The 27,522-nt window shown below is 55.9% G+C and overlaps 1 protein-coding gene across 1 annotated transcript; it reads left to right on the top strand.

Moving 5' to 3' along the window:
* Window positions 1–5,479: 5,479 nt before the first annotated feature.
* RASL10A (RAS like family 10 member A) lies at window positions 5,480–19,583 on the top strand. The gene is made up of 3 exons (XM_044448962.1): window positions 5,480–5,695; window positions 17,818–17,942; window positions 19,313–19,583. The coding sequence occupies exons 1-3, from the start codon at window positions 5,480–5,482 to the stop codon at window positions 19,581–19,583; spliced, it is 612 nt and encodes a 203-aa protein (XP_044304897.1).
* The last annotated feature ends 7,939 nt before the right edge of the window (window positions 19,584–27,522 follow it).

Below are 27,522 nucleotides of genomic sequence, written 5' to 3' on the forward strand. Positions count from 1 at the left end.
ACGGGGCGTTATGCTCACATGACTCCAGTCCTCCATCAGCTTCACTGGCTTCCCATTGAAGCCAGGGCCCAATTCAAGGTGTTGATTATGACCTATAAAGCCCTAAACGGCTTGGGTCCTGGCTACCTGAACGAGCGCTTACGTCCGTATATGCCCGACCGCCCTTTGAGATCTGCGGGAGAGTCCCTTCTCCGGGAACCCTCCATGGAAGAAATTAGGAGAGTAAGTACTCGGAGGAGGGCTTTCTCTGCGGTGGCGCCCAACCTATGGAATTCACTCCCCAAAGAAGTCCGCCTGGCACCGTCGTTACTGGTTTTTCGGCGCCAGGTAAAGACCTTTTTATTTAAACATCATTTTAATTGTTAAAATATATGATCTGGCCAGGGCAACTTCTTCTTCCTTCTCTTTTCTCCTCCTATATTATTTATTTACTTATTTTATACTGATAATGTTAATTTTATATTATTATGTTTGTAACTCAGTGTATTTTTTGTATTTTTGTATTTAATGGTAATTTATTATGTTCTATTGTATTTCGATGTATTTTATTGTGTTGTAAGCTGCCCCGAGGCTTCGGCAAGGGGCGGCATAGAAATGTTATAAAAATAATAAATAATAATAATAGCAAAAGGACATGGTCATTTGGTTCTTAATTGTATTGGAGGCATCATAAAATAAAATCTGCCAGGGTTTTACACATTTGATACTACCCCTGTTAATGTAATATTACCCCCGACAGCTTATTTAGCATCACAGCACATTAACGCGCTACCTGTCTTCCTCTTGCAAGGAATCCAAGCTGATCTTCCTCTCCATTTTACCCCTGCAAAAACCGTCCTGTGGAGCAGGGCTAGGTGAGAGCCTGGGACTGGCCCATCGTGGGCCAGGGAGCACCGTAGCCAGGTGCGGTCCAGAACCCAGCTCTCCCCAGCACTGCCAGGCCACACTGATGATAATGTTAATGACAGTGGCACATTGGACAGCATGAGGTGCGGTTTCCTAATGCAGGTTTTTAACCTGAATCTGGTAGTTTTCTTGTTAATCGCTTGTAACTGTTTCAAGCTGTTTTACGCGTTGGTATGTTAGCATTTTCCTAGTATGCTGGATCATGTCGTTAACTGCCCAGAGAGCTTTGGCTACTGGTGTGATCATTTGGTTTGCAAATCTCCCGTGCGGCCAGTGCCATCCTGCACCCAAGCAAGAGCAGCACCCAAATCACCACTTTATAGAAATATAATACATGAAAGAATGAAAATCAGCCCTAATAATTAAAATGCTAGAAGGATCAACTGTGTAAGCGGTCTGAGCAGATGGGCCTTGGACACTGTCACCGTGCATGGAGACACGGCCTCTTGCAGTCTCAGAGCAGATGCTGGACAAGCCACCGGGAGGAGGTGGGTGAGGCGGGCGACAAAGCCGTGAGCTTTCCTGATCCTGCCAAATCCCAGAAGCCGAAGCAAGGCAAAGCACCAGAGCAGGGAGACTTGCTGGCGACTTCTGTCTTCACAGGAAATCTCCCCCTGGGCTTTGCACTTCTGCTTTCTGTAAGAGCATTTTTCTTTCTGCACCCCCAGCTGCGTCCCTCCACTCCCGTCCCTGCACGGGCAATTCCCATCTGAGCTCGCAGAGGGTGAATGGTCCCCTTCAGGTACCTCCGGCTTTCCCGCTGTCTCTCTCCCATCAACAATGCTCACATCACCTGCCGAAGCATCCCTCCCCCAAATGCGAACCATCCGCCAGCCCCGCTCTCACTCTCGAGTCACCTGCCTTATTGTCAGTTAACTGTAAATAGATTTGCAGACTGTCAAAGAGCCTTTTTCAGGAAGTGTGAAAGGAGTGACTCACCATCCCATAAATAAAGCTCCCATATGGAAGGGCCATTGTGAGTGCTCTCTGCCTCACTCCGAATCCCACTAACACAAGAACCAAGATTGCTGCCGACAACAGACAGGTTCTCAGATCACAACTTTTCAAATAAAATCTCCAGCCTGCTCACAATTATGTAAGTCAGAGCTGCAGAGCCTTTTTTCAGCCCTGGGCAGAATTCTGTTTCGGAGACGCTCCCTGGAGGGTCATTTCCAGGGTAGCCAAGGCCAAAGTCAAAGGATGGGCCAAAAAAAGAAGAACATTTTAGCTTAACTCTTGCAGTGCCTGTAACTAAGGCTTATGAAAGGCATTTCAGTTTTTTGGGCTGGTGGGCGAAGGCGCAACATTTGGGCAAGCATGGAATGGTTCGTGTCTGGGGAAAGGGTGTGGAGGCTTCTAGGTGACTCTGAGGCTCATTTTGTCCCCCAGAGCTGGATCCCCCCCCCACCACCCCCCAGGGTTAGTTTCGGCCACCAGAATTGAGGTTCTGGTAATCCATTGAGGTAAGCAAGCAACTTAAGTTTGAGTTGATTAATCTACCAATTCGGCTGGCTGAAGTTCTTGACCTCACCCAAAGCAAAGAGGCAGGTATTAAGGATGCCACGGCCAGCTCGCAGGTGCTCTTCAAAGCCGCTGATCCCTCACGCAACTCGGCTCTGCTGAGGCATTTCCCTCCCTCGGCGCTGGGTCACCTTTTCATCCTGGCAGGATGGGCAGCTGCCACCCCCAGCCTCTCTGCTTATTATGGGTGACATCCAGACTTGGAGAAGACCCACTGACACCAATGGCCCATTGCAAGGTAGCAAAACAGCCATTATGTTTAGCATGAGGATCCATCATAGACGCCACTGACACACACAAAATGGTTCCTGGGTTGGATCCACTTTCACAAGAGGAAGGGGCCTTCCATTCGTGTAAGAGCTCAGCTCACTCGAGGTCCCTCTCCCAATTCCACCTACCATACCCTGATCTATTATTATTAACAATTATTTTTATCATCTTCTTCATCTCTATAAGGTCCCATAGCCGAAACTCCCTGGGCAGTGCAGCCCAAACTCTGAACATTCACAAAACATGGACTTCACCCTATTTCTCTGATCTGCAAATATTTATAAACAGCCACAACCACTTGAGCGTAAACCACGCCTGTTAAGGGCAGCTGGCCTGAATCCCTCGCCTCACCACCGCGTCCCCTTGGGTCCCATTCAGTGCCTGGGAGAAGCAGGGCAGAGGAGATGACAGCGCTGGGGCCAGGCAGGCTGCAGCAGGGAGCTCATCCCGCAATCGGGGGCCACCACCGAGAAGTGACAGAGGAGCCCTCGGGTGTCGGGGTGGATTCTGGCTCGGAGAGGCTTTTCCTCAACGCCGCTTTGCAAGGCCAGCTTACAAACCCCTGAAAAGTTTGCAAGGAGAGGGAAGGGGTACCTCTTGCCAGAGGGAGAGAACCTCCTGCGTCATCTAAATCTGCTTTCACTGGTCAGTGACCTTCTGACTTGCCCAGGATGAAGGCAGTTTTGACTTGGCTGTTGGGTTTTGTATTTTCAAAACTGGAGGATCTCACACTTGACTGCTACTCTCCACAGTGGTCCTGGGGGGGGGGGGGCACCAAAACCTGGAAGCACACCTCACCCTGCAGCAGCAGATGCAAACTTCTGCTAAATCTTCCTCCAGCTTCACATGGCTATGCAAACTTCCTCTTGCCTGACAGAGAGAGCCAGAAGTGTCTCAAGCTTGCACTCCCCCACCCCATCTCAGCCCCACCTACCTCACAGGAGTGTTGTGTGGATAAGATGGAGAGGAGGAAGAGAAGAATGCAAGCTGCCTCAAGTTCCTTAAAAGGAACACAAAGGCAGGATATAAATAAAATAAATAATAATCCTTTTGGCCTGAGAAAAGTTCCATGATGTGAATTCTGGGCTTTCTCCCAGCCTGGGAAGAACTGGGGCCCCAACCCCCCCCCCCCCCGTCATGGAGCTCTGCGGCATGTCAGGCTGTGAGGAGGCTGCCTTGCCGTGGCATCGAAGCATGAAGTCACCTTTCCCGCATCCTTGGGAAGGCGGGGAGGAGAGCACAGTGCGTGGCTGGCAGAGGCAGTGGGGCTGGAGCCTTGGCTCTCCGGAGGGCCCCCTGTCCCACCTCCCCGCGCCCTCCTGCACCCGGTTCCCCGGATGAGCCAGCCTTCGGCCGCTTGCGCTTCCCCTCCCGTGCCCAGCCCTGGACCTTCCCGAGTGAGAGTTTTTGAGAACTGAAATTCTCCGCTCCCCTATGCGCGCGCCCTTTTCCACAAATAGGGCTGTCCTTTAAGGGAAGGTCCTTTAAAGACACAGAACCCGCACACAAACTTTAGCGTATGTCCAGTGGACCCCCGGATCTTTTCCATGCCTGGCACCGCCCCTGCTGCCTGGGGGTGGGAAGCACCCCCTCGCGCTTCCACGCAGCCGCCCTCCGCCTCCTCCGGTTCTCCTCCGGTCTCCGACTACGCGAACTCTCTTCCTGGCGGAGAACAGAGCCGGAGGTCGCCAGAGCCGGCCCCTTGGCGCTCCTGAGCGAGGCATCATCCCGCGAAAGGGGCTTCCGCCGCCTGGAGCCCGGGAGGGCTGGCCGGCTCGCTCCCACGCCGCTGGAGCCCTCCGGCAAGCGCTGCCCAGCCCTGCCGTGCCGAGCCAGCAGCGCCGCCTCCGCCGCCTCGCCCTCCACGCGCGCCCGACCTCCCCGGGGGCAGCGCGGGGCTGCGCCGCGCCGGCCTGGGCGCCCCGGACGCGAGGCCGAAGCGCCCCGCTGGGGGAGCCGCGCCGCAGTGCCGCTGTCCGGGGCGCCGGGGCGGGAGAGCGCCCGGGCGATGCGCTCCGCAGCTCCGCCTTCGGCCGCCGCACTCGGGACGGGGAAGGGCGCGCTGCCTGGGCGAGAGGAAGGGAGCGGCAGCCGGCCGCGCTCCGGCAGGGCGGCCGGTTGTGCGGGCGCGGCGATGCGGAGCGAGGAGCCGGGCCGCCGCGGAGGCGCACCGCACCCGCCCGCCTTTCCGTCTCTCCGCGCGCGCCTCCTGCCTCTCCGGCGTTTGGCAACTTCTGCTCCGGCCTCCTCCGCTTTCAGTCTAATTGCTGCTGTCTTGATTTCGCGGTGCTGCGGGCTCCAGGAGAGCACCTGAACCCGGAGCAGGGCAAGCCATGGAAACGGAGCGTGTCCGCGGCGAGGCTGCCTTTCAGCTGCGGTACCTCGACGGCCGGTCGGGCCAGCCCCGGCGTGGATGACCCCTTCGCCCGGTTTCGCCCGAGACATCGCCGCCTCCTTCGTGCGGCGGCTGAGCGAGTTAAACGGGGCAAACTCGCCAAGATCCGGAAGGGCGGCAGGGCGGCTGGCACCGGGGGCTGGAACCTGGAGCTCCTCTGAGCCGCCAGGAGCCGAGGGGCCTCTCGAGACAGAGCGACTCCTGGACTGGCCAAGCGACGCTGCAAAAGTTGCCCCCCCTTCCCCCCACCACAGAAAGAAGCCGCGCAAACTCGGCGTGACTTTGGGGGGGGGGCCTTGAAGCGAAGAGCCTCCCCCGCCCCGCGCTTCCTGCTCTCTCGGTGTCGCATGAGTGGCCGGGAGCTCTCCAGGGTGCTGCAGGCGGACCATGGTGGAGACGCTGAGCGTGGCGGTCCTGGGAGCCCCGCGGGTGGGCAAAACGGCCATTATCCGCCAGTTCCTGCACCAGGACTTCACGGACACGTACAGGCCGACGGAGGACCGCTACACGTACCGGCCGTCGGTCATCTTCAACGGGAACATGTACGACGTAAAGATTCTGGACGTGCCCTACCTCGCCGCCTTCCCGGCCAACAGCTCTCAGGTGGGTGCTGCCCCGCTGCTCTGCCACGTGCCCCCAGGAAAGGATCCCCAACTTTTTGCCAGTGGGTTAGGTACGTTTTGAAACTTTGGGCAAGGGTCCTGGGAGTTTCCCCCATGCACCCCCCCCACTCAGCCTCTGGCCCACGCCGCCCAGATGGCCTTGCCCCGCCCCCTTGGTGCTTTTCTGGCTTTCGGGCACGCTCTTCCTCCTTCCTGAAAAGGTGGAAAAGCTGCTCCTGGAAGAAAAGCTGTGCTTTATTATACTGATCTCTGCAAGGAAGCCAAAGTGGCTTGCATGATCCTTCCTCCCCTCTGCATTTTGCCCTCCAGACAACCCTGTGAGGCTGGGCAGGCTAAGAGTCGGTGACTGGCCCTGTCATCCAGAGACTTTGATGGCTGCACGGGGGCGGAACGTCAATCTCCCACTTCCCAGCCCAGCATTTTAACCACTGCCCTTCACTGCGTTGACTCTCAGGAGTTAAGCTACAGTACTGGGGTATTTTTGGCATTGTGCCTTCCCCCACTTCCCTGAAACTGAATTCCGATTTTGGGCTGAAAGACATTGGTTACCTCGATCTGGATGGCTTCACTGAAAGCAGCATCTGTATGAGCAGAGCTGCTGCTGGTGTGGGAAGCCCTCTTTGCTTGTTCTGCAGAGTTCATCCCCAGGCGTCTGCCAAAACGCCCTGCCTTGGCCACATGGTTGGACATGGGACCTCAGCCCCTGAAGGCAGATCCTTTGCTCCTTGGAGTGTGCCCCTGGAGACACCGGGCATTTCCTAGCTTTGGAGCCCTTTTAGCAGATCAGGTTGTCTTCCCTTGGTGTAAGAAGACACCAGGTTTCAAATGCCATGTGGTCCTTTGCTCAGGATGACGGGAAGGCAATATTCCTCCTGAAGAAGTGGGCTGCATATGTATAACAACTTGCAGCAATAGAAATCAGGCTGACGAAAGATATTTCTTTGCCTATTTGATATTTCTTAAGGGAGAAAAATCACAGGTGTGGCATAGAAGAAGAAGGAGAAAGCTGCAGGGCATGGGGAAAAATAAACCCTCCTCTGCCCTAAACCCAAGACTGCTGCAAGCTGGAGCAATCAATGCTAGCTGACATAGGCAAACAGAATTAGAGGGTCTCAGTGAAACTTCTTCTGTCCTTGAGCAGTGCTAGAAGTTTGCAAGGTCTCACTAATAGTCTCTCCCCGCTGGACCCCCCCTCTTGGAAGTTGTGCTGGTATTTTCATTCTGTCGAGGCTGCCTTCCCTTCCTCAGGGGGCTGCCATCTGTGCAAGCAGGTAGCGTGATCAAGGTGAAGGGAGCAAAACTGGAAAGCAACCGTGGGATCTGAGGCATCCTCAGCTCAAAGGGTTGGCTGCCTAAGGGTGCTAGGAAAGTGTTTTCCAACATGCCTCTCTCCCCAAGCCTTTCTCTCTCTCTTTAATGCGCTTCTAAACATCTCCTGCTATATGTGGGGGAAAGCCAGTCTGAATGAGAGAAATGTTCTTTCTGTCTAGGAGAGGAAGTTAACTGAGCAAAGTCAAGGTGGACGGCCAGACCTAGCCCAGACTTCTTGCACCTGGTCCCCCCCTCCCCCCACCACCAGATGTCTTGGAACACACACTCTGGAAGTAAGGAATTCAATTTACCTCCATAGGATGTGAGGATGACTAGCAATTTCATTCTCATTTTTTTAAAAAAAGACCAGCTTGAAAGTGCGGTCAAAGCAAAATTCATTATTAGCCAGGATAACAACATGATTCCACCATCACCAGCACACCTCTTGATACCATGGCAAGTCCAGGAGCAGGGGAAAGCCATCCTTTGCTGTCTCAACACCCCCAGGAATCCTTCTGGCTGCCATAGGCTAGGAAAAAAGGATTTTTCTTTTGATCCTGCAAAGCTGCTCCTGTGCCCAAGTATTCTTGTGTCCTTCCACATGTCTGGGCCATTCACGACAACTCACCCCACCCCCTGCCCTACTGATGCCCTCCAGATACACTGGGCATCAATGCCGATCATCCCCAACCCCAACAGCCATCAAGTTAGGGAGCATCTGCCTTGTTGGGGCTCACATTCCTTTGGTCAAAACACACAAGTGGGAAACAAGGGACCCAGAGGGGTGAAGGGTGGGAGATAGTTTTGTAGCATCCCCTAATTTATGTCCAGCTCCATTGGTCCAGTTCACAGAAGGACAGAGCAGTTAACCAGCCGCAGTGGCCTTGATTATCTCATCATGGTTTTTTGAACATGAGGTTTTGGCAAGGGGCGGCATAGAAATGTTATAATAATAATAATAATAATAATAATAATAATAATAATAACAACAACAACAACAACAACAACAACAACAACAACAACAACAACAACATCAGAGCAACCCACCCTGGCTGGATTCATATGACAGAGGAAGCCTTATGCAAATCTCCCCAGTACCATGGCTTGTTTCCCCTACCACAATCATGCAGACAGGCCCACTGAGTGCCCACTAGGGTTGCTTGCCAGTTTAAAAGTGTTTGCACCAACTTGCAGGCTACAATGCCAGGGAGATGCACGATTGGCCTTCCCCAGATTGGTGCCCTCTGGAAACCCTGGGAATCGGGGCCCAGCGCCTCCTCCTGGCAGCAGTCTGCCACAGGCTTCAACAGTACCTGATCCAGCGGCAAAGGCCCGGGTTGTTGTGTGGCACCCCGGGAGTCGGGTTTGCTGGACGCCTCGCTCTGCCTGCCTCTGCATCCCTTGCCGGTGCTCCAAAGCCGAGCAGGGGCTCTCAAGGCTCCCTATCCACCCGGAGAGGCTGGGCCTAGCAGCAGCAAGGTGGCTCAGTGGCTGCCTCCCAGCATGAGGGCAGGCCTGGCCAGCGGAGCCCGGGTCGGCCTGCCCATGGGTGCCTGAGCTGCCTGCCGCCGCCGCCCAGGCTTGGTCTGTGGTTCAGGCGCAGTCGAGTTGAGGGCGGAGAAGGCTGCCTTCTCTGATCGCTGCTGAGGTTGGAGGCAGGGGCTTCGGGTGTGAAGGGGGCAGTGGGAACAGGCCCTGGGGGCAGGGCAGAGGGGCAGAGGTGGATCGCAGGGTGACCCCGTGCTGGCTGAGGGCTCCTCAGGTCAGATGGAGAGGCGTTGCAGAAACTGATGGATGGTTGAGTGCTAAGTGACTGATGGACTTGCGGACTGGCATAGGAGGTGCGATTGGCTGGCTGGCTGGCTGATCTGGCAGGCGGCGGCGTGAGTGCCAACGCCTTTTATCGCCGGACTTGGCATTTGAAACACGTCGCTTCTGAAATGGAGCCCCCACTTGGATACCCAGGCCCACAGTCACCTCACCAGGCCTGTCCTCTGTGGGTTTTAGCAATCTCGCGTTTTGTGTTTTTAAAACAAGGTTTCTAGCTCCTGTGACTTAGAGATATGCATCCATGCATGAGGAAATGGTGGCGTGCATGTTGCCTGAGCAAGAATGCCCACAGCTGTGTTCTCACGGCTCCCTGCCTCTCCCGCTGCTTGCAGATCCAGGTGAGGGCGCAGAAACAGGAGCAGCTGCCGCCTGCTCCGCCCCTGCAGGGGAGGGTCGGGCGCTGAGCCGCTTCCCCACCCAGCACGAGCTGCCTGTCTCCCAACTCTGCTGTTTAGAATTCCCTAAATAGGCAGTTGAAGTGAAGAGGTAATGCAGGCTGTGTACACCGAGGCTAAAAAAAGAAGACAGAATCCCGCTGCAGATTTTCTGATCCACTCTGAGGAAGGAGAGGCGGCACAGCAGGGAGAGGGGAGGGGAGGGGAGGGGAGGGGGGGCAGAAGGGTGCAGGTGAGCAGAAGTCGAAAGTGGCTGAGCATTGCAAAGGGCTCCTAAGGCAGGCTGGATCAGAATGTGGGACAGGAAGGGGATGCAAGGCTACTGGGGTGGTCTCCATGACATCCTTCCGTCTATACTGAATGCTTCATGTCTTTCCTGTGAGTGATCTGGACCCCCACGGGGCGAGGGAGCCAGGTGGGAACCCAGTGTACCCAACTCCAGATCTGAGGTGGAGTTTTGGATGAGCAAACTGAGGTTCTGAACCTGACTGCCAAACCTGCTTCAGGACCATGGACAGCTCCTTTCAAGGGGATTGGGCTTGAGCCCACTGTGAATACCGTGGCCCATTGGTGTCAGAACCACCAGGTGCCGCTGCTGTTGCAGGGCCAGACTGGGACCTTCAGGGGGCTGGAGGCCCGAGGTGCTGCAGCCCTGTTTGAAGGGGGTGCTCGCTGCTCTGCCTGGCAGCATCTCCCCAATTTCTCAGCTGAGTTATCGCTCCTACTCCAGTTCTCCCTGAGACTGGTTGGCTGGGGGATGCTGGGAGTCGTGGTCCAGTACATCTGGAGGGTGCTTGATCATGCAAAGCTGCAGCACCTTGTCATGGGCTATAATGGAGGCGACTGATCCATTTTTGAAGTGATGCATTCCACAGAAGTCCTGTCTGCATGGATGGGGAGAGTCTCTGGAAAAGCAGCATGGATTGCAGAGGCTCCTCTGGGAAGCAAGAGCAGGTGGGGCGTGTGCCTTAGACCTGAAGCGCTTGTCAGAAGGAAGCTCCTGTATACAACAGCCCTGCATCTTTCGAACTTGCCAGCTGTAGCAACCATTGGGTGAGAGCCGCCAGTGGACGGGACGGGGGGAGGCTTTGCCCTAACAGGAAGTGGGGCTGCCTCATTCGCTGGCTTTGCAGCCCCTTGTTTCTGGCATCTACAGAGCTTCAGGCAGGCCCCAGAATGTGAGCTCAAACAGGGCTCCCCCCTGCAAAACAGAAAGCCGCACAAAGGCCCAGATGGAGTCCCTTCCCAGCATCCCAGAGGAAATGCAGTTGGCCATCACACTGATTAGGGACTCTGAATTCCAGGCAAGACGGGCTGGATCGTAGGAACCGAGGAAGCTGCCAGGGCCTCCTTGCTCAGTCCTGGCTGCTCCACCTGGCAGGAATGGCTCCCCAGGCGTTCAGGGAAGACTTTCCCAGCCCTCTTTGGAGATGTCAGGAATCGCACCCTGGACCACAGGTGCTGCCACATAGCAAAAGGTGTGGATGCATCCCTGTAACGCTTTGCTTTGCTATGGTGTGTGCTCTTTATGCTGGAAGAGGCTACCTGCTTGAAACAGAGAACTAGAAAGGGCAACCAGAGGGAAAGCAGCAGGTTCAGGAGGTAGGAGAGCATTATTTTGGAAGAAATCCCCCTTGTCAGTGCTGTGCACTTACAAGTTGAAGAGTAAGTTCAAACAAGAGACATGGAGGAGAGATGGAACTGCTCGATGATATCATCGAAGCACAGACACATGCTAAAGCAGGGTGTTGCATTTACTTATAACACTTTTCCCCAACAGGATGTGTGCTGGACTGCAACTCCCAGCATCCCTCACTGGCTAAAGGAGTCTGGGAGTGGTAGCCTAATGCACCCAAAGGTACCAGGCTGTGGCAGGCTGGGTCAGACAGTTGAGAGACGCTGGTATCAGGGGAGAGAGCCAGAGCACAGTCTGGTCGAGTTGTGTTGGATGAGTTCCAGTCAGTGCTGCTCAAGGATGCCGACAAGGTGCTTGGCCAGGTCCATGCAATCACACCTGTCTTGGATCCTCGCCCCTCCTGGCTCATAAAAGCCAATAGGGAGGGAGCTGCTGGCTGGGCCACGGGGGAGATGAATGCTTCTCTATGAGAAGGCGTGGTCCCGGGCCACCTGAACAAGCGGTGGTGGGCACTCTCCTGAAAAACCATCCCTGGACCCAGAAGAATTCGGTGACTTTAGGTGGTAGCAAGGCTCTTGAGCAGGTGGTGTCAACCCTCTCCAGGCGCTCTTGGACGAGAGTGATTATCTGGTCCCATGTCAGGCCTGGTTTTGACACAAAACGGCCTTGGTCACCGCGTGTGTTGACCTCTGCTGGGAGAGAGACGACCCTGTTGGTTCTCCTGGGCCTCTCGGAGGCTTTCGGTACCACTGACCATGGGATCCTTCTGCCGTGTCTGTCTGAGTTGGGTGTGAAGGGCTCTGCCATGCTGTAGCTCCACACCCACAGGGATGGCAGCCTGCAGGTGGCGGCACTGGGCGGGATCTGGTTCTGGCCTTGGATCCTCCAGTGGGGTTCCTCAGGCATCAGTCTGGTCCCTCACGCTGCTGGACATCTGCATGAAACTGCTGGGCAAGGTCATCCGCAGCCTTGAAATGCACTGCCATCAGAACGCTGATGACATGCAGCTTGAACTCTCCCCTTCGTCTTCAGTAGGTGAGGTTGTGGATGTGCTACACAAGTTCCTGGTTGACTCAATGGACTGGAGGAGGGCCAGCGAACAGCTCAGTCCAGACAAGACTGAGAGGCTGTTCTTCAGACTGGATGGAGGGAATCCAACATGTTCTGGATGGGGTTCCACTTCCCCGGGAGCAGGTTGGTAGCTTGGGGTGCTCCTTGAGCCATTGTGGTCACTCAAGGCCAGGGTGGCTTCAGTGGCTCGAAGCGCCTTCTACCGGCTTTGGCTAGTGGCCCAGCTATGCTCCTGTCTGGACTGAGATCGCCTGCTTTCAGTAATCTATGCCCTGGTGCTCTCCAGACTAGAATACCGTGATGCATTCAACATGGAGCTGCCCTTGAAGACTTGTGTGCAAACGTTTGTGCAAAATGCCACAGCCAGATTAATAGCAGGGACCCATAGATGGCCTGAGTGTGTAACACCAATTCTAACCCACTTGTTCTGGCTGCCTAGATGTTTCTGAGCCCAATTTAAGGGGCTGGTTTTAATCCTATAAAGCCCTATGTGGCTTGGGACAACAATACCTGATGGAATGCCTCTTGCAACCATCATCTGCCCAAGCAGAAGGAGCAAGCTCTGGGGCCTTCCTCCAACTGCCACCTACAAGGCAGACTCAGTTGGTGGCAACAAGGAGAAGGGTCTTTTCAGTGGTGGCCCCTTCCCAATATCGAATGAACTCCCCACTGAGGCCCACCTAGCACCAGCTTTACTTTATTTTCAGTGCCTGGTGAAAGCTGTCCTCTTCTACAGGACATTGGATTAGTGACCAGGGCCTGCTGCTTGTCAGATTGGGCTTCACTAGGTCTTTTTAATGTATAATTTTTGTTTTTCTGTAACTTATTATGAAGTTCTAATATGTTTTAGTTGGAAAATTTTACATTGTTTTTAATTATGCTGCTGTGAACTGTCCAGAGAGCTCCTGCTGTTGAGCAAGATAGAAATTAATAAACAAATAAACCTCCCCTCTGTTTAAAGAGATATTAACAATGCAACCCCATGGATGTCTACTCAGGAGTAATTCAGTGAGAGTTGCTTCCATGCGAAGAGGATCTTGTAAGGCATTAGGGTTCCTTTATTTATTTTATTAGATTTACCGTATTTTTCACTCTATAAGACGCACCTGTCCATAAAACGCACCTAGTTTTTAGAGGAGGGAATCCATGGAAAGCCTCCTGATAATCACAGGCACATTCCCCATCACTTCCCCATGGGCTTCATTAAAAGACGGGCTGCCATTTGAAAACACACACCGACCTGTGATTATCAGCTCTCACCTGCGCCGGAGGAGGGGGGCGGAGCAGGGTGTGCCGAGCACGTGCCAGCCAGGTGTGGTGCAGCTGGGCCAGCAGCGGGCCGGCAGTGGTCTTCCGGGTGGCAACAGGTCTTCCCGGGCGGTGGGGGTGAGCAGTCCGTCTCTCCATGCGGCCGGCGGGTTAAAGCCCACGGCTCCTCCTCCTCTGCACCGCTCCCCCTGAGCGGCACAGCTCTCACCTGTGCCGGAGGGCGGGGGGCGGGTGGAGCAGCGCGCGCCGAGCACGTGCTGGCCAGGTGGTGCCACCTGGTGCAGGCAGCCGGCAGCGTCCTGGGCATTGGGCACGGACACATTTGCTCTATAAGACGCACAGACATTTCCCCTTACTTTTGCGGGGGAAAAGTGTGTCTTATAGAGCGAAAAATACAGTATATCCCACTTTTTCTTACAACAAACTCAGTGGCTTACAGCATTCTCCTCCTCCTGTTCTCCATCCTCCTCTCAGTCCTCCAGCATCCTCCTCCTCCTGTCCCACAACACCAACCCTGTGAAGTAGGTTAGCTGAGAGTCTGTGGCTGGCCCAGCACCACCCAGTTGGTTTCATGGCCGGGGGAGCGGATGCACAACTGGCAGAGCGCCGGCCAGGGATGCGCTCCGCTGCGGAGATGGGGGACGAAGCCCCTCCACGCCCGCGGCCTTGCGGGAAGCCGGCCGCAAGAGCAGGAGGGCAGGCTTTGCTTGCGCCATCGAAATCCACAGGTGCGCTGCAGGAGTGGGGCTTTAACAGGATTCAGCGTAGAAGCACTTCCCCCTCCAGTCAAGGGGTGTGCCCAGAATAGGGTCACTGAGCAGCAAAATAATCACGGTGGGTTAAGCACAAGGCTGGGGTAAGAAAGAAGACAATTAAGCGAACGAGCACGCCCCGAGCAGCTTGACGTGGCCGGCTCAGCACAACGACGGCTGGACACTACCGGCGGCGGCCATGGATTCTGCAAAGGCCGTGGCAAACAGAGGTGGGGGCCGGTGCATGGAGAAGCCCTGCTTGGCGGGGATGCTTGCTGGTCCCTGGACACACGCGCAAGCCCAGACAGCCCTCCTGCTTCTCTGGCAAAGAAAAGCTCCTCCTGGCGGCTTGAGGCTTGGGCAGTCGACCGAGGGAGGAGCGCACCGCACCACACCGCTCCGTCTGCAGTCTGTGTCTGAGTGTGCGTTGGATAGCTTTCAGGCTGATGGGTTTGTGTTTTATGGGCCTCCCGGAAAGTTGCAAGGCCTGCAAAAACCTGGCAGGCAGGCTGTCTCTGGAACGGCCCCTCCTCGAGCAAAGTGCAGCCATTTGGAGAGCAGATTAGGGAGGGAGGTCAGCAGAGGAGAGAAACTGCAGAGCAGAACGAAGGAAAACCAGCCAGCCCAGAAGAGCAAGAGGTGCAGCGCAGACCTAAGTACTGCTGGACCTTGAGCAGGCCCAGTTCTCTCTCTCCCAACACCCAAATCAAACATCCCCATCATGCCTTTTCCCTTCTCCCTCCGAGTCCATTTTCCTTGAATCCTGTGTCCTTCTGGAGGGTAAACCTGAAGGCAGGCTGTCTTTTCACTGATTCTCTGTGGTCCCAGTGGCATTTGGGAACAACAGGACAGCCGCCCACAGCTGGCCAGTGGTGACATCTGTCGGGAAGCCTCGATGGCAACCGCGAGGCAGGGTGACCAGGGTCCGTCAGGAAAGACCCCTTCGCCTTGAACCCCTGCGGTGACTTGCGACAGCTCCTGGGTCGTGGTCCCCACGGCCAACTGCACAATCACAGCCCATGGATAGACACTTGTATCCGCTGCTAGTCGCATGGAGCGATACAGAGGGTTAAGCTTCCAGATAATGTTGGAACAATAGGATCCTGAGGTCTTGAGGCCTGACATGATGTTCTAAACCGTCAGAAATACTGGTAACCACAGCATGGGAAGCCTTCCTGGTTGCTTTATTGACCTGTGACTTGTGTGGCCCTCTTTGCAGCTGGGATCCTGTTTAAACTTGCAAATTCAGGAAGTCTGGTTTGGCAACCACACTCGGCAGGCGCTCCCCTCTGTGGGACCAGGGGCTTAGGCGGTCCGTCCATTGGGAAACAAAGGGGCACCCTTGTCTCAGGTATTTCCCCACGGATCCTGTCAGCTCCAGCAGCTTCTCAGGCCAGCGATGAATGTCATCCTCTTAAAGCAACAGCAGCACTAAGCAGTGACCTGGCTTGGAACTGGGCTGCTTTCTGAGGAAGGGCACAGGTCTGACTCTATAACACAAAGGCGCATAGCGCAACCCTTTTCTGCCAGGATTTATCTGAAATTTCCCAACACATCCCCCGTCATGTCTGCTTCTCCCCCAGCCTGTAGGGCAAGACAGTTCCCAGAAGCCCTTCTGGTGGCTTCTGCGTTGCAGGTGGGGTTAAAGCTCTGGCTGGTTTGGCAGAGGCCCCCGCCAAGTCAGAGATGCTCCTGCCCAGGTAACCTCCTGCCCGCCTCACTTGGGACGCTCCGGTTAGTTCAGAGCTGAGCTGCTGGAGCTTCAGATCTTCTCTTGGTGGTTTTCGAAGAGCTTTGCTGCCTGCCTGGAGCCTTCGGAGCCCCCTGCAGAAGGTTGCAGTTGTGTTTCAGATACAGGTACTTGAATTCCCCTGCCCACAGATCATGAGGGACCACTGAAGGTCATCTAACCCAGCTCCAGTCCCAGGGTTGCTGAGAGCATCCTTGCTTGCTTTTGGGCATCAGGCCAAAAGAAAGAAGGAAGGAAGAAAAGAGTGAGTGAGGCTGTAATGTAGTACTCACTTACCCAAAAGTAAGTCCTATTGAATGCAGCAGAATTTACTTGTGAGTAAGCATACATAGGGACTGCAGGTGACGCAGTGGTTTAAACCACTGTGCTGCTGGGCTGGTTGATCAAAAGGTGGCTGGTTCAAATCTGCACAACGGGGTGAGTTCCCATTGCTCTGTCCCAGCCCCTGCCAGCCTTGCAGTTCGAAAGCATGCAAATGCAAGTAGATAAAAAGGTACCACTTCGGTGGGCAGGTAACAGCGTTCTGTGCACCTCGGTGTTTAGCCATGCCGGCCACATGACCACGAGGACTGTCTGCGGATGAACACTGGCTCCCTCGGCTAGGAAATGGAGATGAGCACCGCCCCCTAGAGTCAGGCATGGCTGGACTTCACGTCAAGGGGAAACCTTTACCTTTACCTTAAGCATACATAGGTTAGTATTATTAAGTATAAAGCCAGTTCTTGATGTTGTGCAGCCTAAGCAGAATTCACATCTTCAGTGGTTTTCAGAAATAGCTTTAGTAAAATACAGAGAATGAGCAGAAGGAAAGAAATACGGGGCTCTGTTGCATCTTATTTCATGAATGACTGAATATTCCATGCTTCTGTATTTCAGCAAATGCACCAAGAAATTATAGTTTGTGGTTGCATTGCATGCTAGACCTACTTAGAGTAGACCCATTGAAGTTAATGGGACCTAAGGCAAGCCTTTGTCAAGTGGGACTAACAATGGATATGTTATTCCATGTCCTGCACCCTGGGATGATCGAGAAGAGATCCAGGCCTCCCTCTTTGGGACAGCATTTCAAGTCCTTGCAGAGGGCCATCCCATCTCCCCTCAGTCTTCTCTCCTTGAGGCTAAAAACGCACAGTTCTCATAGGGCTTGTTTCCAGTCCCTGGATCATCCTTGCTGCCCTCCTCTGAACCCTTTCCAGCTGGTCTGCATCTTTCCTCAACTGTGCTGCCCAGAACTGGATACGACTCCAGATGAGGCCTAACCAATGCTGAGCAGAGGGGAACTCACAGGATGTGGAAGTGGTACTTGTATTAATGCAGCCTAAAATAGCATTTGCCCTTTTTGCAGCCACATCACAATGTTGGCTCCTATTCAGCTTGAGATCTGCAACAATTCCAAGATCCTTCTCACTTGCAGTACTGTGGAGCCAAGTATTCCTCATATGATAGTATTTTTTTTTCCATTTCTGTACCTTCCAAATCCAATAGCAAAAGCAATCAGGGTGGTTTGCGACAGTTCATAAAAACAATAAAATGACATAAAATCTGGTCAAAAATACAAACATTAAAACGGAACTATTAAGAGCAGCTAAAAACATTCAACGAATGTATATGCAAGAGCCAGTGTGGCATGTGGAAGTTAGACTGGAGCCGCTGGAGGTCTGGCCTCTAGTCCTCACTTGGCCCTGAAGGTCACTGGGTCACTTTGGGCCAGTCACTCTCAGACCACGCTCCCTCACGGGGTTGCTGCCATGAGAATAACGGGGAGCGATGCAGTCCTGAAAGCCTTCAATGAAGGGACCATTCAATCCACTCTCCGGGGAGAGAGTTCCAGGAGCAGGGTGCCGTCACCAACACAGGGCCGTTCTGCGGTACCCCCGGCCTCTCTTCTGGCAGTGGGAAGTGGCAGGCATTCAGGTGGGGACTGGAAGGGATGGGCGGGTCCATGTGGAAGGGGGTGGCCTGGCCACGGGGGATATCCCGGCTCTCTTCATTCCCTAGCTGGACCCATTCACCACCTCCCTCTTCATTCCCCCTTGGGGAGACCCTCTTCCCCTGCACGGAACATGCAGCTGCTCTTCTCCCCGTCAGGAGTGGCTGGACCTCAAGTGCCGAGGGCTGAGGAACACAGATGCCTACGTGCTGGTCTATGACATCTGCACCCCCGGGAGCTTTGAGTACGTCAAGATGATCCGTCAGCAGATACAGGAGAACAGGTGAGCACTAGGTAGGGGGCCAGAAGGCCCCCAAGGATCTGGGAGTGGCACCTGGGAAGTGGCATGGGGGACGTGCCTGACTGGGACCCAGGAGGTCTGGGTTCGAGTCCCCACACAGCCCTGAAGCCCACCGGGTTGCTTCAGCAGGTCAAGCACTCTCAGCTTAACTTCCCTTGCAGGGTTGTTGTGAGGATAGAACAGAAAGAAAGAGAACCTTGTGAGCTGCTTTGGGCTCCTCAAAGGAGGAAGCAAAGCGCAATATTAGTAGGGACGATGACAACAACTAGTCTTTCTACCAGATGGAAAAATTAATTTGAAAGGGGGTCAGCCCTGGTCATTTCAGCAGGATATCCTGGGTGAACATGCACAGGAAGGGCCTGAACACGTCTGGTGGAGTTTTTCAGGTGAGCAGAAAAGCTGCAGGATTTGATACTGGGCAGAAAACCTAAGACCTTTTGCTCTTCCCCTTTGGCCAGAAATTAGCAAGTTGCTAGTCCTCTTGGCCATGGGCAATATTCCTTGAAGTGTGGGGGCAACACAGAATGAAACCTTCAGAACTGGGGAAAGGCTAAATTGACTTGCCATGTGTCAGGCATTCAATACCCTCCACATGACTAGCAGAATAATGTATGCAAATGCCAGAAACACATGGAAATCTGCTAAAATTCTGCAGGACACCATCAAATTTACCCTGATTTTTAAAATATAAAATGCAGGGGCTTTGCTGATCCCCCCAGTGAGTTGCCTCCACGTTTCTCTCTGATCTCCCACAATACCCTTCTTCTTCCACTACAACCTGGAGGGGCAGCTTTGGATGACCCAGAAGCCTCTCCTGCCTCCTCTTGGTCTGGAAAGGAGCTGCGTTTGTCCCTATGGAGGTTTGTCACTAAGCTTTGCTGAGCAGCGTGAGGCCAACAGGACATGCGTCTCCAGAAAGAATGATCCATTTTCCAGCATCGCACCAAGTGGTCCTCCTTTGCTGGTAGGGCAGACAGCAGAGGGGGAGGGCTGGCTCCCCTCTGCCAGGCCCGGGGCCCTGCCAAGGGCATGTGTGTTGCTCTTGGGTTCTCTGAAGGGGCAGAGCCCTCATGGTGGGGGCCCCCAGTGCCCTCCTTCTCGTCTTTTCTGGGCCAGCTCAGCACTCTCCTCCCCTGCCAGGCATCTCATGAAGCTTTTCATAGGCTCCAGCATTTTTATGACCGATCATGCAAAACAATTTTATCTTTTCTATGTAAACCAGTGCATTCTGCCATCCTGTTTATATTTGGGACTTAAAACCTTGTGAAGTGCCCAGAAAGTTCTGGCTCTCGGGCAGTGTAGAGAAAGAACGAAGGAATGACGGGGACTCCACTCGCCTCTTGCCCCCGCAGGACGAGCAGTGCCAGCGAAGCCCCCATCATCGTGGTGGGGAACAAGCGGGACCTGCAGAGGCAGCGCTTCACGGCCCGGCGGACGCTCTCGGTGCTCGTGAAGAAGAGCTGGAAGTGCGGCTACCTGGAGTGCTCGGCCAAGTACAACTGGCACATCGTCCTGCTCTTCAAGGAGCTGATCTGCAGCGCCGTGGCCCAGGGCTGCAAGAGCAGCCACCCCGCCATGCGCCTCCAGGGGGCGCTGCACAGGAACAGGTGCCGCCTGATGTGACACGCGACCACTGGCCGGCAGCCGCAAGGGGCTCTGCCAGAGCCATGGGGCCCTCGGAGGCCCCCTTTCCCCTAGCCCCCCATCCTGGACGGCTTTCCAGCTTTTGCCAGGCGGGTGCAGATTTTACAAGGTGAAATTGCATCCCTGAAGGCATTGCTGCTGGCTAAACTCTGCTGGTGTTTTGGCTGCACCCTTTGGCTCTGCCCACCGCTCACCGCAGAACTTCTTTGAAATTGAACTTGGACCTTGAAGTTGCTCCCCACAACTCTGGGAGAGTGTAGGACAGGCGGCTCGGACCCAAGGAACAGACCTAAACCCCGCACAGTGTCCCAGCGGAGGTCAGGTCTGCCCTGGGCTCCCTGGAGCAGCCTCAGGGCAGGGCCCCAGGGTAGTGCTGAAGCTTGCCCATGGCCACCGATGTTGGGCTGATCTGGAAGCCCGGCTGAGACTCCACCCCCCCATGTAATTTTCCCACAGTGCAATGCAGCATCTCTCCAGGGCATTGTGGGGAACCTGAAATGGGGCCAGCTGGCCCGATTCAGAGACTGCAGCCAGCTAAGCCTTCAGTCAGGGTAGCAAGAGAGTGGGCCACTGGCCTGCTGGGGAGGGCCACCATGAGCCATCTGACCAGAGATGAAGGGCAGGCCCTTATCTTGAGCTAGTCCTGCCTTGTGAGCTGCAGGTTGCTCATATGCCAGGTCGGGAGGAACAGCTGGATCCTGCCATATTTGCCTTCGCTGTTGATCTAGCAGACAAGCTGCCTGTTATTCAGGCACTGAAAACCGGAGGGGTTCAGGCCACGATCTACTTTCCACAATGGAAAGGCTCTGCTCGGGGGAACGGCCTCCACCCCGTTTTCAGGGCTTCCCCCCTCCCTTGCCTGCCAAGCCACCCGTTCCACGGCTCCCCTGGAGCTCTGGGTGGCTCTTCCACGGCGAAGAGGGGCTGCCGTGGGGAGGAGGGGCTCCTGCTTCTTCTGACCTCACTGCACTCGAGCAGGCCTGGCCCCAACCCGGGCTGCCCCCTGGTGGGAAGCTTCTGTCTGCGCCGGCAGGGCTGGCACCCAGGCTGGACGCATGTTCGCAGCATGAGCAGGTGGCCGTGCGGGTCTTCAGACCCTCTGGCCCGTTGGTCTCCGGGCGTCACACCGAACACGTGGGCAACGGCAGGGCTCTCACCTGGCCTGGAATCCAGGCTTGATTCCCAGGTTCTCCAGGTACGCCAGAGCCAGAGCCCGGGTGGCGACCCCCTCAGTCACTGCCTGTCAGAGCAGACCAGGGAGGGCGGCCTCCACCCTAGGGTCTGATCCGGCCCATGGAGGCTTGGTTGCCCTCTGGGGGTTCCTCCCCTTCCCAGGCCCCCTCCTCCGCCCCAGGGCTAGGAGTCCCCAGGCCACCCCCGGTCTGAGATCACATGGGGCTCTTCCCTGTGCAGCCAGGGGTCGCAAGGCCAAGTCCCCCCCCCCCTGCAGCCGGGGTGCAGCAGCGTGGGCACGGGACACCCACCTCGGCTGTGCCAGCCAAGTCGCCTCCTTTGTGGGGAGGCACGGGGGGAGTGGGTGGGGCGCGGATTGATGGGGGCTTGGGAGGGAGAGTCCTCCCCCTGCCGCCATCCTCCAGGCCACTGGTTGGTCCAGGCAGGGCCCCTCTGAAGGCCTGTGCCCGGACCAGGTCCAGAACCACTTCCAGTGTCCTGGTATGAACTCTATGGAGCAAGCGGAAGGCACTGGCCGACCGCCGTCAGGGTGGAGCAGAGACCCGGCTGGCACCACGAGCTCAGGAGGGGAGTCAGTGAGGCCCCCCACAACACACAGGAGGAAATGGGGCAGGGAGGGGGGTCCTTTTTCCCGGAGGGAGCTGGCCGAGCAGCGGGTCCTGCTCCGCCTTCTCAGGAATTTGTCCGGAGACCACTGGTCCGCCACTGTCCCTGAGGGCCGCCTGCCTGCCAGGGATGTGCTGTGCAGACAGGCAGAAGGCTCCAGCAGCGGGCAGAAGGTGCTGCTCGCTCTCACCGAGGCAACACAGGACCGACCACAAGGCTTTCGGGCATGCGGGAGGCCAGCTTTGCCCTCAGATAGGGTGCCGCGATGAAGACAGTGCGGAGGAGCGAAACAGGAGGTTTTGCTGGCTAGCGCGGGCTGATGGAAGTGGGCTTCCCCACCCCCATCCTCCCCACAGCAGCCCCTCTCTCCCCCAGAGGGAGACTGGAAGGCCTGCAGAGTGGGGTGAGCTGCGGCATGGGCTTTTGAGCAGGTAACCCCGCAAATTATGGGGAGACCTGCTGGTGGTGGATCCATTCCTCCATCAGAAGGTCTCCTCCTCCCATGAAAAGTGGATCCTGGATCCAGCCCTCCAAACTGAATTCTGATGAAAGGCCAGTGAGCTAGTACTGAAAACAAATCCTGGAACAGAACTCATGCTCAGAGGTACCCTGCTCCTGTTCCAAGGACAATGGGCATGAGCACTGGGGAACCTGCTCCCTCTACCTTGGCCAGTATGGAGTGTGGTCAGTGATTACAGGAGTTGTAGCCCAAAACATCTGGGAGGAACCGGGTGGCTGGGCCCTCAAGGAAATCCTCCAGGCCTGACACCTGCCCACTCCAGAACCAGGTGCCGGATAATTTTCCCCTTTCTTAGGGCCTGGTTTTCCCCCAAAAGTGTCGCAGCTCCATGGCAGAGCCTCCGCTTTGTCTGCAGAAGTCCTAATTTCAATCCCCAGGATCTCCAGGACATGCCAGAAAAACTGCCTAGTTAGCTGCTGCTGCCAGTCAGTGCTGACACCATTGGCCTGCCTGGACATTATGTCCCAGCACATGTCAGGCTTCCAATGGGCTCAGGAAGGACTCTTCAGGGTCCTTCAAGCCTGTTTAATTGATCCGGGGGTGACCTTCCCAACTTCCCCCAGCTGTTTGGGATTTCAGTGCCCATTAGCCACAGCCATCACAAACAAAAGTCTGATTATCTCCCTCCTTCCTCAGTCTGCTGACCATTTTCTCCATGGACAGCACGAGTTTCTTGAAGACCTCTGCCCAGAAATGGCTCCACTCTGCAGGGGACACACCCCTCGGTTTGGCTCTCTAAGATAAGGGTTGGATCCAGGACCTGCCTTCAGTGAGGGGAAGAGCTCGGCTGGGTGGACCATCTGCCTAATTTTGGGGAGGGCCCTTCTCCCCACATGCCACAGCTCACGCCATTCTTGGAGCTTCTGGTCGATGTGGCTCTTCCCAGTGCTGGAGGGGATGAGTGGGGCGGAGGGAGAAGGGAAGGCTACACCCAACAGTGCAGTTGATCCAGCTGGAGCCACCGCAGGCCTCATTCATCACAATCCGTTTGGAATTCTTTCCAGCCAAGGGCTATCCATCACCCTTCTGCAAATTCTCCCAGCCTCAGGAGGACAATACAGAGCGGCCTTCAACGGGGCTCTTCTTTGCTTGTTTGCAGATTGTTCGTGTATTATTATTGCTATTCTTGTTGTTATTTTAAAATGATACGAATGGGGAGAAGTAATTTGACTACACACGATCATCCTGTTTAATTCCTGAAAGCTGGAAGCAGGGGATGGGCTGCAGCCTGCTCCTGTCAGCTGCCCCCTTGTGGCCCAGTGAGCTCAGAACAGGAGGCACCCGTGTGCAGGACTGGATTAACTCAAGGTGCAGGAGGGCTGGTTGGCATTTGTTTCACAGTGCAAATTTTCTCAGGGCATTAGCCACAGCTGTAAGTTCAACAGCACCTCCTAATTCCGAAGCCCACTATCAGGGAGGGCAACCTCTGGCATGCAGAGGTGGCCAATATGGCCCGCAGTGGTTGGACAGGTCCACGGGCCCTGTCTTCTGGCCGGGAAGCTGGGAAGCATTCCTAGGTGGATGCAGTGAGAGTCCCTTTACCTGCTTTCCTTCCCAAGAGGGAATCCCCAACCCTGGGGATCTGGTTGGTCCTATGGGGGCTTCTGATGCCCAGCCCAGCGGGCAGCCCACTCTTGCAGTCCCTGTTCTTTTCCCAGTGTTCAGCAGGCAGGCAAGACCGTCTGGCCAGCCACTGGCACTGCCTGAGCTCCCCAGCGGCCACTGGCTGGCTCAGGGCGGACCTTCACCTGGTGAGGCAGGCAGGCCTTTCCCTTGCTCCTCAGCGGTGTGGAAAACGAATTGGATGCTTTGTCGGCTGACAAGCCAGCTCAGGTGCACACGCAGCGCCAGCCCAGCAGCCGTGGGCAGAGACCGTGGTTTATTCCAGGAGCATCCTTCTTCTCCCAGGACCGCCCCCTAGAAGAGCGGCCAGTGAATGAGAAGAACGAGAGACAGCGCAGCACAGTGGTGAGAGTGTTGGGACTGGGAGGGGCAGATTTTAGTCTCCGCTGGGCCACGAAGCTCCTTGCATGACTTTGCGTGAGTTGCTGCTTCTTGACCTGAACTCCCTCACCAGATTGTTGCTGTGAGGATAAGATGCAAAGGAAGACTCCTGTGAGCCACCTGGGGTTCCTTGCAAGAGGAAGAAAAGTGGGATATAAATGTAAAGCAGCAGCAACAACGATATGGTGAGGATAATGGGAGGCAGGCTAGAGGTGGACAGAATCATGCACAGTGTGGAGAAAGTGGAGGAGTCGTTTTCTCCCTTTCTCCCAGGAAGCTGAATAATGGGGGATTCAGGGCAGATCAACAGAAGGCCTTCTTCACACCCCACACAGCTGCACAATGAATGTTGACTTCCATGAGATGGAGAGCAAGCCACCCATCTGGAGGGCGTTAAAAGGGGATGGACCGTTTCCTGGAGGCGGCGGCGGCAATCCAGCGTTGCCAAGAGTGCTGTCTCTGTGCTAGCTCCACTATCAGCAAAACTATACCCGTGCCCACCAGCTGCTGGCAGAAGGATGTTCTTGCCTGCGGCTTGTGGGTTCCCTGTTCGCAGCCAGCTGGGCCCTGCATGAGCAGAAAGCTGGACTAGATGGAGCCCGGCCCGGTCCTCTTAGCTCTGTGTCCGGAGCGCTTCCTCAGCCCAGGATGTGATGCCTCAGGGCCACCAGCTGGTCGGGCACAGGGAAGGGCCTGAAAGCACAGCGAGGCAGCTGGAAGAGAGGGAAGGCCCTCCGCTCCTCCCTACTCTTTGGCGGGAGACAAAGCAAGGAGGGACTCGGAAAGAACCCATTTTGACGCCCCGGCACACAAAAGCGCTTCCGGGCAGCTCCTCGGCCACCTTTAGTACAGATTTGGCACAGGGGCCCAATCCGCAGAAGCAACCAAGCTCTGCGAAGAACATTTCCCTGGATGCTGGTGTTGCATGACTGGATTGCCACATGATACTCAGGAGGCAGAGGGGGCACCCATGCCTCAAGCTGGAGGGGACTTGAAGGCCAGTTCATCCACCCCTTTGCTGCACGCAGGCACCCCAGAGAGAACGCAGTCCAGCCTTTGCCTGCAGGCTTCCGGGGGGGGGGGGGAACCCCTCCTCCCCACACCTGTTCGTGGGGAAGAGGCGGCCAAAGCCCGGCTGACGCCCAGCTGAGCTCCACGCCTGTGAATTCTAGCTCTGCTTCTGAGGGATGGCAACCTTCTGGGGATCATAAAACGTGCGGCCTTCTTTTTCTAGGCAAAGGACTCCCCATTCCTCCAGCTGCGTGGGACTCGCCTTCCACACGCTGGACCGTTTTTCTTGTGCTCATCTGAACCCATTCCACCTGGCCTCACCCTCTGCCTTCCAGAATGGGTCCACTCCAGCTCCCATCAGCACAGCCCGTGGCTGCTAATCCTCGGAACTTCAGAAGAGCACTGCCGGATCAGGCCCAGGCTCCATCCAGTCCAGCGTTCTGTCCACCGGGTGCCCCATGAGGATCCCAGCAGCCTCCTGCCCAAGTTCCCCAGCAAGAGGTGTGCACAGACACATGGCCTCTGCTCCTGGAGGGAGCTTGGAGCCATCAGGACTAGCGGCATGGAGTGCCTTATAAAACCTGTCAAAATTGGTGCCCCGGGACATTTCGGAGGGCATTTGTTCTCAGGTTGCCACAGACTGGAGACAACTTAATGGCACAGAGCAATGGCACCGCGATGCAACAGGCCATAGCGGTGAATTCCACACTTTGACTCTGTGCTGTGTGAGGAAGACCTTCCTTTCACCTGCCCCGAATCTCCCACGCACCAGCTTTGTGGGATGACCCCACTGGGTTCTAGCATTTTGGGAGGGGAGAAAAATGCCTCCCTTGCCCCTCCTCCCACACCATGCAGCATTCTGTGCGTTTCTGCCGGGCCTCTCCTTGCTCCGTTAGAAACATGGAAACTGAACGAGTCAGAAGGGGCCTCCCGGGCCATCTAGTCTGACCCTCGGCTCCAGCCGGCTCCGCAAATGACATGCCTACCATGTGCGCGTCTGCTCTTCCAAGTTTGTGTGGCTGTGGGACAAAACCTCTGAAAGGGGCCAGCTGGGCAATGCTGATGCACACCTGGGTGAGGTGCAGGGTGCAGAGAAATGAAGCAACATGCTTGGAGCGGAAGAAAACGAGAAGCTGGGCTCTCCACCAAGCCAGCACTGGATGTGTTGGGACCAGCATTTTCATTGGCCCAGCACAAGGATGTACATCCCACAGCCTGGGGAGCCAAACCCAGCCCACCTGAGATCCTCACCCACCCACCTGCCCACCGTGGCTGGGCTGCTCCCCATTCCAAACGGTGGACAGGCTTAGCAATGGCTAGGAAGCACCTTGAGCTAACAGGTGCGATTTGGCCTGCCTGAGCGGCATCCCTTTTGCCTTGGGCTCCATCCGCCTTGCCAGAGCGGCCCTGAGGCTTTTCCGAAACGGAATTTGGACTTCAGGCTGAGCGCTTTAGGGGGCAGCGAACACCCCGACCCACAGCTTGGGCTGGACCCCGTGCGGACGCACCCAAAGAGCCTCTGCTGCAATAAAGACACAGAGGCAAACACGCAATTGTCTGTTTTACTGTCTGGGTTTAACGAGCTTGTGGGTCAGTTCGGTGAGTTACATTCGTGGGGTCGGCTAGCAGGCGCTCTACGGGAGGCAGCACTTGGGAAAAGACAGACAGGTTCTCCGATAGACTTACATAAATATGCATAGATCAGTAAACACACCTACAGTACGCTGGGGCGGAGGCGGAGGGCAGGATGGCGAGTCCTCGAATGGCCCGGGAGGTCCCACTGAAGAGAAATTCATGTGCAATTCTTCAGCATCCGCTCCCCACCAGCTGCTCCGACGGGGGCCCCGGAGCAGACCTCAGAAATGCCATGCCCTTGTGCAGCGGGGGGCTTGTCCTGCCCTCTCCCACCCGCCACCCGGGGATGCAAGCCCGTCCCCCCACCCGCCAAAACTCGCAGGGCTCCCGGGGTCTCCACTTTGCCCACCCAGCCAGGGCTGGGTCGCCAGGACTCCTTCTCGAAACGGCCCCACAGGAGGCGAGGGGGGGGGGTGAGGTGTGGGCGAGACCAGAGGCTGAGGGATCCAAAGTGCTACTGAGTTCGGAAGGCGAATTAAAAGGAAGGTGATCCAGTCGAAGCAAATCGCTGCAGTGGGGAGCGAAACCCACCCCAAAGCAGGACTCCCTTGGGAGCCCCCCGCTGCATCTCCAGTGATCAAGGACTCCCCCTGAAAGCACTTCACGAAAAAGGAACCGCCGCGAACGCATCCTCCCCAGCCACGTGCCCCAAATGTGTTCCAGGCGCCGGCTGGGCCCAAGGGCAGCCACAGCCCCAAGCATCTGCAGGGCTCTGGCTTGGGGAAGGCTGCACGAAAGCCATGCCCCCCCCCCCCCCGCAGCCTGGGTTGAAAAATAAACTTAAAGGAGAGGACTTCACAAAATGGAAGGCTTCTTCCCCCACGAGTCCCTTCAGAAGAGCAGCACATCTGGGGGTCAAGGGACGCGCCCAAGGCAGCAGCAGGGAGCAGATGGCGAACGAGAGGCGCAAGCTGTTGCGGCAGGAGGGCCAGGAGCCCCCGGGGCCCC

The sequence above is a fragment of the Varanus komodoensis genome, unplaced genomic scaffold (assembly GCF_004798865.1).
Source record: "Varanus komodoensis strain SLA01 unplaced genomic scaffold, ASM479886v1 scaffold56, whole genome shotgun sequence".
Classification (NCBI taxonomy): domain Eukaryota; kingdom Metazoa; phylum Chordata; class Lepidosauria; order Squamata; family Varanidae; genus Varanus; species Varanus komodoensis.